This window comes from Aquila chrysaetos, chromosome 2 (genome assembly GCF_900496995.4).
Source record: "Aquila chrysaetos chrysaetos chromosome 2, bAquChr1.4, whole genome shotgun sequence".
Taxonomy (NCBI): Eukaryota; Metazoa; Chordata; class Aves; order Accipitriformes; family Accipitridae; genus Aquila; species Aquila chrysaetos.
Window position 1 is genome coordinate 31,291,119 of NC_044005.1, and position 11,875 is coordinate 31,302,993.

Here is an 11,875-nt window from a genome sequence, read left to right on the forward strand (position 1 = left end):
ATCCCCTGACACAGAGTTAGGCTAGAATAGTTAAAACCGATGCCTTTAATCACGTGCCCCCACTACCGCAGGCAGAAGCCAACTGCTTATGCTTACATGCTAATTTGTTCCATACGGTTTTACTTCTTGCTCCTCTGTCCTTCGCAACATAAAAACCATTTCGTCCTATAGTGAAAAATGTAAATCTTCCTGAAAAGAAAAGAAGAGTCAAAGGAAATCTGACTGGGGAGTTTGCCTCATAGTGACAGCACAAGCATGCAGCCTCCCAACTGGATTTGTGCCATCCTTAGTCATGCACAGCTGGTGTTTGCTCACTAAAATACTCTGTTCATAAACAAGCAATCTCTATCCTATTATTGCTGCCATCTATTAATTCAACTTGTTTCTACTATAATAAATCGTCTCTGGCCAGGCAGCTTTCATAAATAGTCATTCTAGTCTGAATATGAATCGTCCTGGCAAGAAACCCAAAAATTCTTCCCAAGTGCTCCGAGGGGAGCACAACTGACTGCTGGTACATCAAAAGAACGAAAGAATCAGCTGTCAAACTAAGCAAGCAATTAAAAATAGGACACAAGGGTGAAACTTTAAGTTATTTCTTAGCACAAAAAGAACACTGTATAGATTTATAGGTCTTGGTACAGGCGCAAGAGCTTATACAATTCTTAACAAATCCATCTACAACAGGTAACGCAGGGGTACCAAAAGCCTAATATTTCAGAAAGGGATAAGAGGCTGCCCTGCTTGTTTCCCTGGCTTTGCATCAAAAAAACCCAAAACAAAACAAAACTCAAAAAAACCCTACTCTGTCTTGGACGTGGTATCTAGGCATCTAAATTAAATCCTGTCCCGAATTATTTACTCTGTAACCATGAGGTAAAAATATGCCAAACAGACTGAGCACCAGCATGCAAGACTTGAACTCCTGAATTCTAATCCCAGCTCTGCCAACAACACTGTGCGCCAATGACAATGTCCAAGGCTCTGTCGATGCCTTAATACTTCAGACAATCACTATAACCAAAAAAGCTACCACATTTTAAAAAAAAATATATATATATCTATCTATAGAAACAGCAGGGGTTTGGTTTGGTTTTTTAACTATAGAAAGTAGACTTTTAAGAAAAGATGGAAGGAAGCTTTCTTTTATCAAGAGGACAAAAAAATTCCTTTATGCTTTGACTGTTAATCTTCTTCCAGCTTATGACACTATCAAACAACAGTAAGATGTCACAGCTGTTACTGAAAGCAGCAAGAATCTACCCTAATCCAATCTCTTCTGAAAGCATCTTCCACTGATCTCCCTCACCAGAAAACAGTTGCTCTCAACAGCCTGTGACCTGTATAATCTTAGAAAAAGAACACTTGAAAGATCAGAAGAAAACATTATTTTTAAAGTCATTTAGCTCCAGTATACTACTTGCTTTGAAAATCTAGTTACAAACATTGAACATGTAACAGATACAGACCGTATCTAATGAACGAAGCACAGACCTTTATTGTTATGGTGATCTATCTTACTTCACGAGTCCTTTCTTTCCTCCTTTAAACAGTACATGAAGTTCAAGCATCAGTTTCTATAAATCTGTATTTTGCTTATAAGAGACATAAGGACTGTAATGAAGTTGCAGGAGGCTGCTGAATCTCTGATCTACTAACAGAATCATTACTGCCTCCTCAGAAAGAGATGAACTTACAATAGCAATGAAGGGAAGGGAAACCATGGGAAGGTGATGCATAATCAGTAGTTATTAAAAGTAAAATGAAGAGGTCCATTGCTGCACATGGGGGGTCAAAGAAATTCAGTATAAACTTCAGCAGGAGGCACCAATGGACTCTGGAAAACGACCTTTATTTCACCATAACAAAACTGAACATTGCAATGATCGCTACAATTCAGAGCACTGGACAATCCCAGCCTGGATCAAGGTCCCAGGGATACTAATTTCATAACCTTGACTCACAAAACTAGTCAACTGAAATCAATGGGAGTACACAAACGAACACACCAGCAAATTCAAGCCCAAAGGTTAAACATGAACATGACATATGCCATCATTATCTTAAAAAAAAAATGAATTAATGCATGAACAAATAACATAGAGTTGAGTTTATTCAATCCACCTTAATTTCCTATTTTCTAACCTGTAACTGTATCAATCCGCAATTTCACCATGGCAGCAGCTTGCTAAATTGTGACCATCAGTTCATGCAAGTCACAGCTATTTCATGAGTTTCAGCTGCTCTTCATTGATTAACATCCACCAGATGCTGGCCTCCAATTTTACACTACCACATAATCGTAGCATTAGAAATTACTAGCACATTCTATGTTTACTTAACTTTCTTGGCTCAATTTAATTTAAAATTATTTCTCTGTCCCTGATTTTCCAAATAATTCCAGCAACAAGCTCTTCAATCACTCTAGACTATGGTCTCTCTTATTTGTGTGCTTTACAAGTGTTTTAATGGGCTACTGAAGTGGTGTATCACATTATTATGTTTAAAGCCAGACGTTTAACTCCTAAAAAAGGGCATAATCCCAAAACTTGTCTACGTCAGAATTACTAAGAGATGCTTTATCTAAATATAAATGTAAATAATGCACAAAACTGTATGTTTGAGAAGTATCAGGCACAATCCTAAAAACACTTAAGCTGATACAGAAAGTTATGTGCAATTAGTTGACATGGTTTCCATGGAGCTACTCAATGACCATGCCACAACACAGATCACATTGCAGGATCACATTCGTTTTGGAGAAGTATTACAGCAAATGCCATGTTTTAAAGTTAATTAGAAGGAACCATTCAAGCAGTTTTGCTTTTCAAGATGACAGATTTTTCTCTGAAATCAAATTACTCCAGCAACCTATTTAAAACACAGAATTAAAACCTGTGAAATATCAAGATCAGATGCCATTACAAACAGTACATATTTCATATAATAGCTTTAAACACTCTCTTCTTATCAAGCATGACTGAGTTGATGGAAATTTTTTTAATCTTTCACAAAATTCCTACTGGAAGCGTGCAGATTGCATGTAAACCTCGCTCCTTCTACCTGTTGTTTTATTTTACTCACCTTTTACAACACGAAAAAGATACTGCATTCACCAGATTAAAGTACATGTGGACACTTTGTATTAAATTAATGCTTTAGGAGTACAAAACCTGCATTATACACCCTTACACAGGAAGCGAAGCTTGCTTCTGAGTTTACCTCTGTGGCAATAAACATGCACAATGGAACTACTCCCAGTTTACAGCAGCAGGTGGACATAACGAAGACCTGTTGTTTTTACACTTGAATGGTTCTCACTGTCTATTTATAGTCCAAGTAACAGTTTGAGCAATACCAAACTGGGCAATGATATTTTGTCACTCAAAAAATGTATTTCCATGCTTTAGGGAAGATATGTGGCTCCTTTGTTTCCTCAGCTGTTTATATATAAAGAATTTTTACATATTAATTTCTCTAGAAAAAGTAAATCTTTAGAGCTATAAAAAAAATGTTTTGGACACCATAAAGCACTTACTCTTATTTTTTCCAAGTCAGTGCTCTGAAGTGATAGACTTTAATTATTTATGTGTCTTCAACCTGCACAAACATCCTCTACTATGTCTACACATCCTTGCAGAATTGCATTTGCACTCAAGGGACACACAAGGAAAAGGACACAGCCAAACCCAGATGAAGGATGAGAGCTACTAAGTCATTCATGGTACTGATAAAATATAAACAAATTAATATAAACTCAAAAGTCCATGAAAAACAAATAAAGAAATTAACTGTCACAGTAAATACTTAGATTTAATGTATGTGACTGCCCCTGGCAGTAACCATTTTATTTATGACACACATGCTTGTTTCACATTAAGGCTGATAATTAGATGTTCACCTACCGAATCATTTGCTGCTAAGGCGAGGGCTATATTCACTGCAAGAAAGAGGAAGAAAAAAAAAAAGATTAGGAAATAAGTTTTCTTGCACTTAAATATTGATAATTTTATCATTACTTACAAGAAAAAATATAATATAAATACATCACACTTACTTAATAATTGCATTCATTATCTTGGTTCTTAGCTTCTTGCACCTCTACAACATTACCAGCTTAAGTGACAGCAGCACCCACATTTCAGTCCATCTTTGCTAACAGGCTAACAAACTCAAGCTAATCTGCAAAAACTTGCAAACTCTAACTTTCTAGAGGACACTGCAAAATAAAAATACAATCTAAGTATTTTGTCAAAGGATAACATTAAGAAAAGAATTTTGACTTTTGAAAAGTGGACACTGTACTATAAAACTAAAATAACCCTCCCATCGGTAAGCTTCACCACAGTCTCTAGTGAATTTTCTTAAAGCTAGAGAGTAGGTAAGTATTGACCTAAACTATTAAAGTACAGTGACCAGAAAGATGATCATACTCCTTTTTTTGATTTCTTGTGATATATTAAATGTGGATATTTTCTGGAAGAAGGTGGAATGCATGCTCTTCACTTGATTTTTACGTCAGAAAACAAAGTCTCATCTACCCTGAAAGCATCTGTAACAACTAAAGAAACAGAAAAACAGGATGAAGCAATTAAAAAGACTGTGAGTTTGTTTACAGCTTTTACATTTCCATCAATACTTAACTCCCATAACTAAAAAGCACATGCAAGAAATGGTATCTTTTAATGGCTCACCAGCTTCAATTCTGTTGGGAAACCTCCTAGAAGCTTCAGTATAACCAAACAGTAATTGTTATAATACAAGCAGTAACATGTTTTAAAAGAAAAAAAAAAAAAACAAACCACACAGGAAAAAACCCACCACACACATAACTCTTTCTTGGGCAACATCTCTTGCTTTCTTTACGCATTGCTGTATGTCAGTCCACAGAGCCTTTTAAAAAAAAAATAAGCTGTGGTCAGCCTTGTTCTACAGGAAAAGTATGAAGGTACTGAGAACAAGCTGGGGAGCCAGATTCCTAGCTTAAAGAACTTAGTGTTGAGAAAGGTTAGTTCCTTTAAATAAAATGGTGAGGAGGTTAACAAGGAAAATTGTACAGCTCTCCCTAAGAAGCACACAGCCTTTGTTTACTCCTAAGCTGATACAGCATATAGATTTTATTTTTCAGTTTGCTATTTAAACAGATGCTTGATTAACCATTCCCTGAATCAATCGGAGGAAAATTCATCCTCTGAAACTTGGAAACTAATCTACAAATCACAGATAAGGAGAAAAAACAAGCAAACCAATAATAAAGAAAAAAAAAAAAAAAACAACTGCATCTCATGTCTGAAGAGGCACAAAGAAGCAGCAAGTTACTCCACACACTGTCTTAAAACCACTTTATACATCTATCTTCTTCCTATACAACTACCATATGTGAAAATTAAGGTATGATCCACAATGCTTCTTCAATAAAGGCTACTTGACTATTGAAGGGAAAAAAGGGAGACAGTAGGAATAATACAGTGGGAAAACCTGAGTTTTTTAGCTGGATATCTAGTTGGACACCTCATGTTTTCTGTTGAATCCCAGCTGATTATTCTTGCATTCCATTGTCTTTGTATTATTCGTCAGTTCCAAGAGGGTGTAGAGATGCAGCGTAGGACCTAACCTGACCCCTAAGCATTCATGTTGGCCCTAACTAGTAAGTTCCCATAACGCAAGAGAGCAGGACAGATACATTCCAGAAGTTCAATACAACTTTTTTTTATTATTATTATTATTCTTTAGAACTTCACAGCAGGCTCCAAGAAAAGTCACCATGGTATCTCCACCAATGCTAAACCAGCCAACTAGCATCAAGCACAATGTACAAGGAGATCTGAGTTAGTCTTCTTGAAATCAGTAGAAGTCTGGGAAGGTTTATTAGTTTGGACTTCGTAACTTCCAAATCCAAACTGGCCCTAGGAATAGCACAGTTGAATTCTCAGAACACTGAGCTAACAATACAAATAAAACTTCTGGGCCCAAAGTACAGAGCCAGATGAGTGTGTCTGTATCTGTGACATGGTTAATATCTGTATGTATTTTATTGATGATATATAACTAAGATGAACTCTCTCTGAAGATAACTTTCAATAATTACATCTGAATGTAAGTGGCATTTAAAAATAGAATAACCAGTTTATGACTATTTATCAGAATATTTTAACATGTAGAGACAGCCCAGAATCAAAAACCATGACACTGATCCTGGAAAAGAACCATGAACAAACATTATTACCGTCTTTGCCAAAGCCCAGACCTGTGTCCGGGTTGGTCAGGCAAATAGATGGATTTTGGCCTCTACCTTGAAAGGGTGAGTTTCAATAATAGTACATCTTACATGCAGAATAGAAGCATGCAAGAGGGAAAAAAAAAATTAAAACACAGTTAATATAACTGAGATAAAGTTGACACATAGTCAAATGTATCAGCTCTCCTGAACAATAACGAAAAATTTCAGTCCTTTAGTCTTCGCTAAAAATGTCTGAAGGCCAAGGTAGTTGGTCGTATCAGTAGTTTTATTTTCCTCAAAATGCAGGATTAACAAAATGTGAGCAAGAACACCAGCCACAAATTTTACTCCACTTTCACAGCTGAAAACAATAAGAGTTTCAATAAACTAGAAACTTCTCTTCTTTAAAGACCACACTTTGAACTCTTCTCATGCCAGGATCAATTTTCTGCAGTACTCTGATCTTCAGGGTAATGCAAAAGAGGGGACAGAAGAGACAAACAAAAAAAAAAAAAAAAAAAAAAAAAAAAAACGAACCCAAAGAAACAAATAAAACCCAACCACCCCTTTGGCCAGATAGAGTAAATACAGCAGAACACTGGTAAAAGACAGAAACTTGACAGGAAAGAGATAGGAGACATGGGAAGCAAACAAACAAACCAACAAACCAACACTTACACACTTACACTAGGCAAACAAAAACAACAAAACCAAAAAACAACCAAAGTATTTAAACATGCATTGAAAGATATTTTTCCTATCTCACAATTTCTTCTTGTAATGATTGACTACACTGATTTCAGAAGACCAAAAAGTGCTAGAAGCAACAGAGAGTACCATATGAAAGCTATATGCAACAAACAGAAAGAGTTATTCAACAGGTTAAGGAATGGTCCTGACAAACTTGCCCAGAATGCATATCCACTTGTCCTGAAATGGACATCCAGAGCAACTGAAACATAAACACAATGGGGGAAAGAATACGAAGAGCCTTAAGAGTCCTTGAAAGAGATGCAGACAATAAGACTGATGATATTTTCTGTGGTGCTTTAGGAATTAGAGGTACGTACTATCCTCCTTCCTTTTCAACTCGTGCTCTCAAAATGAGTCAGCAGAGTTGTCACCAAACATGTTCCGCACAAACCTCCATTACAAAGAACATCATTTTAAGGACATAATTCAGCAATGACGCCATGCAATATTTTGATCAGAGTTACCTTATCTTCAATTGTTCATCTGAACCATGATATTTATTCTCATTTTAATAAACAAGAACCTAGAATCCTTTCTCTTCTCAATATTATAAATGAATAAATTCATTTAAAAAAGGCTGTCCAATACACCAGTATTTGAATGGTTCCTTTACATTTCAACTCTCTTATTTAATGCTTGTTGAACCCTGATTTTTTATTTTTAAATGCACGGGTATGAACTCCCAGCTCTAAACATTATTTATTTATGTGTCATACTTCATGTACAGATTACATAGATGTGTACAAATTACATACAGACACCAGTTAGCAGAACTTAAATTAGCACATTTGTTTGCAGACATGAGGAGGATAATCTGAATTTACTATTCAAATTATGTTCATTTTGTAAATTGTTGATTTACAGATATTTGGTATTTTCAGTAACCTAAAACAACCAGCCTATGAATTATAACCATCAACCAAAAGCTACATCACCTTACGAAATGCAGTGTTGATTGTTTTGCATGTCTTTGTACAGGAACGTGTGTCCTATCTATAGAATAGTATATATGCATATCATATGTACAGAAAAAAATACTTTCAAATATTTATTTTTTATGTACAGTTATTCTTACTATCATGTTTGCATATTCTAGTATTTATTAGACAGTCAGTCCTTTTCAAGCATGGCTGAAATACACACCACAAAATGAGAAATTAAGAGCTACATCAGTGTGTTATTCACAGCAAATGAACAGTAGACAACATTCAACTAAAGGATGACTCTTTTCCAATCTAGATGCTAAGGAAGAGATCCTTAAACAAATTTCTAACACTTTACAGAGATCTTCTGAAAGAGGTTTACCTTCAGTGTCATCTTTGTTTAAGTTCAAGCGAATTTCTGCAGTACAGGTAACCCATGTACTATCTTGTTCTACCACTTAGGAACTGCACAGTTAGAGAAAAATTAATTCAAAACCTAATGGTGGGCCTGAGAGAAGAGTTCAAGGTGCTTCACAAGGCTCTGGTCAGTTTGTGTGGTTCATAACTACTGTTTCACCTTTTGTTTATGAAATGCCTACATGAGTAGTTGAGAAAATTAGGCAGAGACCTGATTTTGAAACCTTCTAAATATTACTGTCCTCTACAGAGCACATGACTATGCCAACATAGCACAGAGGAGCACTGTACAAGCACACCTACACTGCTAGTGAAGGAGGAACAGTATCGCTGCACTGGCACATAATCCTTCCCACCTCAGCTTACATCACCTCTTAAGAAAGCAGACTGTCCCAGGACAACATGGCACTATTACAAAGATACTATTTCAAAGCTGTCTGCTCAATTTGCACCTCATTTAAAGCCAAGACCTCTGTACCCACATAGATTCTCAATGGCTGCAATGGGATTGACAGAGGTGAAGAGCTGTGTCAGTGGGACTCACTTACAAGGTAATGACACAAGTGCCCAAATATTCCTTACAAAGTATTATAAAATGTGCAAAGTAAACAATAAAAATAATTTTTAAAAAATCTTACCTGCTGTTGTTGATTTTCCAACTCCCCCTTTTCCAGAAGCCAAGACCACCACCTGCTTAACTCCTTCTATGGGCTTCTGTTTCGGCAGCCCGCGTGTCAGGATCCGGACACGTTTGTCCCTTAAAGCCTCATCCCTGGAGCTTGAGGACTAACAAAAACAGAAAGCAAGCAAATGCGTATGCAACAACCTGCAGTTTTTGCAGAGAAAGCTGACAGGGATGAACCCACCCGCACGCCGAGAAATTTTCACTACTGGTCCAAAAAAACATTTTGTACGCAGGCTCTACCAAAGGGAGCCTGCCTCACGGGCAGGCAGGCTGGCAGGAACGGGGCCTACTTAAAAATAACCCCAGTAGGCATTTTGTTTAGACAAACAGTTAAATATGATCGATCTTAACACGTAAGAGAAAAAAAGAATGAGGGCTTGCGTTAAAGTAGACCAAAACACCGCTTTCAAAGTTGGGAACTTTAACAAATAGGCTAGACCTAGTGGTCCTTTACGTTACAGTCGCTTCGAGCACAACAAATACAGCTAAGAGCGAAGGAAGCGAAACCCGAGGTGCTGAGGCGCCGGAGAAGCACCGGCAGCTGCCCAGAGGGCTGGCCCGCCCGCGCCGGGGCCGTCTCAGAGGTACCCGCACAAGTGCGGCTGGCTGGAGCCGGGGTACTTCAGAACAAGAGGTAGGCGACGGCTCTTCTGCACCCTGCGGGCCCTCCGCAGCAGGACAGATGCACTGCCAGGCAGGAGCCTGCATCGCCACAGGCAGCGTCCCACCTACTGCCCGGTGGCCCGATTTTAACACCACGGGCGCCGAGCGACCGCGCGCTCCTTCCACAGAACTGACTCGGCTCCAGCCAAACACCGGGCAGAGACTCACCTTCCTCTGCTCCGCCCGCCCGCCGCCACGGACCGCCCCGCGCCGCTAACGCCCTGCTGCGACCGCGTCCCCACACCGCACAGCAAGGGCTGGACCGGCTGCGCCAGGACACAGCCCGCCAAAACACCGAGCGCGTCTAGGCCACGGCGGCCCTCCTGCCTCCCACCCCCCCGCTGCTCCCCCCCCAAGCGCACAGACAGACAGACAGACAGACCCTCCGCGGCCGGCGGGCGCGGCCGTCCCGCTCCCCTCCCGCCCCGGGGCGGACCGGCCGCACGGCGGAGAGCTCACGCTTCACTCACCGCGGAGTCGGCAAAGGGAGCGGCGGGACCGCAGCCCGGGCGGCGCCGCGGCGCCGTTGGAGCCCTCCCGCCGCCGCCGACGGGGAGGCGGGCGGCGCGCAGCGCCCAACGCCAGGCGAGAGCCCCCATGCCCGCCGCCTCCCCCGCCCCGGGCGCGCTGAGATGGCGCCGTCTCGCCGCGCCTCGGCCCGCCCCCTGCGCCGCCCCGGGCCGGGCCGCGCCTCTCGCCGCTCGGTCGGGGTCGGGGCCCAGGCCCCGGCGCAGCCCGGAAGGACCGGAGCTCCGGCGGCGGGACCGGGGCCGGGACCCGGCGGCCCCAGCAGGCCCGGGGAGAGCTTGCTGGAGAAGGAAGATTTTGTACTGAGAGAACTGCTGCGGCCGCGGACCTTGGCGGAACAGACCGAGGCCCTCCCGGATAAAGTGCCGAGCGGTGGCACCGTGAAGCAGCAGCAGCAGCACAAAAAAGCAGCTCCTTGCCGCTGTCTGCGAGAAAACTGAGCCCAAGGGGAAACTACCGAGTGACCATGTGCATTACAAATCGGTTTGGGGTTATTCCTCACAGTGCTGTACTTGTCCCTGCCGAACCTCGTCCTGGTTTTCTCTGCGGCACTCCTTCGGCTTGTCGGTGCCTTCCGAATTGCTCATCTTGGCCTGCAGAACGGTTGGCCAAGAGCTTGGTCCCTCCTTCGCTTGTGTCCTCTGCAAATATAAGATATTCCATTTCATCGTTTGGGTCATTAACTAAAAGAACAAAGAGACCTGTTGCCAGGACAGGTGCCACCTGGTTTGGGGTTTTTTTTAATACTCCTAATATTGAAGCACTGATAAATGTTCTGGTTATAGACTTGGTTTTCCAGCCAGTTTACACCCAGTCTGTAGAATATTCATCAAAACCACGTTTTTGTTCCTTATGTCATCTGAGATTTGTTTAAAGATCTAAGATACATATCATCTACTGCTGCTCTCCCACCTACAAGGCTTGTAACCACGTTGTGGAAGGAAATGAGATTGGTTTGACATGATTTGCTCTTGACAATTCCATGAATAGTCCTTATTCATCTAAGTGGTATTATACAAGTAATTCAGATCTTGGCAGTTTCAGGCCATTAGTTTTCAAAGATAAAATGCAGTGTAGATAGTGTTCTTTGTCGGTATCTGTTGCAATATGTAATGGATCAGAGGATTTTATGTCAGTTTAAAGGGTTATTATAATAAACATTTCCTCTCTTTCACAGTGAGCAGAATTTTCACCACTGTTTTAAATGTTATTTTTTGACTTGTATTATTAAAAGTGCTAACGAAGCATTCTGCTAAACCCCACCATTTTCAAAGGTTTATTCCAGTGCTCAGCTACCACATACAAATTACAATGATAAAATTTTTTGCTATCCTTTAAGTGATTCTCATTCAACCTCTCATTTTTGTTGTATCCACAGGAGCGTATTTTGCATAGTTAGCACAGACACTTGAAGAGGTCAGTTTCCCAATAATTTACCCTACCGCCAAACCAAAATGCAAAAGAATACTGAAAACCAATGAGCCACTTCATTTTGAAACTATAATATAGATCTGCCTCAAGAGCCTTTTTATCACTGCCTCAGGAAACCATGTTACCTTTTGCCTTGCAATAAATTTGCATAATTGGTTTTCCTACCTTGAGCAGATGGAGGCAGTGTTCAAGCGCAAAATATTATGCATCTCACAGAATTGAAATCGGTACGGCAGGATCAGTGGTAGGCATACA

At 40.5% G+C, this 11,875-nt stretch overlaps 1 protein-coding gene across 6 annotated transcripts in view; it reads right to left on the reverse strand.

The window, feature by feature from the left end:
- NUBPL (nucleotide binding protein like) overlaps positions 1-10,260 on the reverse strand; it is an 87,382-nt gene extending 77,122 nt beyond the window's left edge. For 2 of the 6 annotated variants that reach the window (XM_030044006.2, XM_030043998.2), the window contains exons 1-3: positions 10,132-10,260; positions 8,952-9,099; positions 3,906-3,940 (exon numbers count right to left, since the gene is read on the reverse strand). In XM_030044006.2, coding sequence (XP_029899866.1) covers positions 3,906-3,940; positions 8,952-9,099; positions 10,132-10,260 — 312 coding nt within the window. Of the gene's footprint in view, positions 1-96; positions 274-3,905; positions 3,941-8,951; positions 9,100-10,131 lie in introns of those variants that run through there. The other 4 variants (XM_029995900.2, XM_029995873.2, XM_029995891.2 and 1 more) reach the window with 3 other exon arrangements.
- Between the last annotated feature and the right edge of the window lie 1,615 nt (positions 10,261-11,875).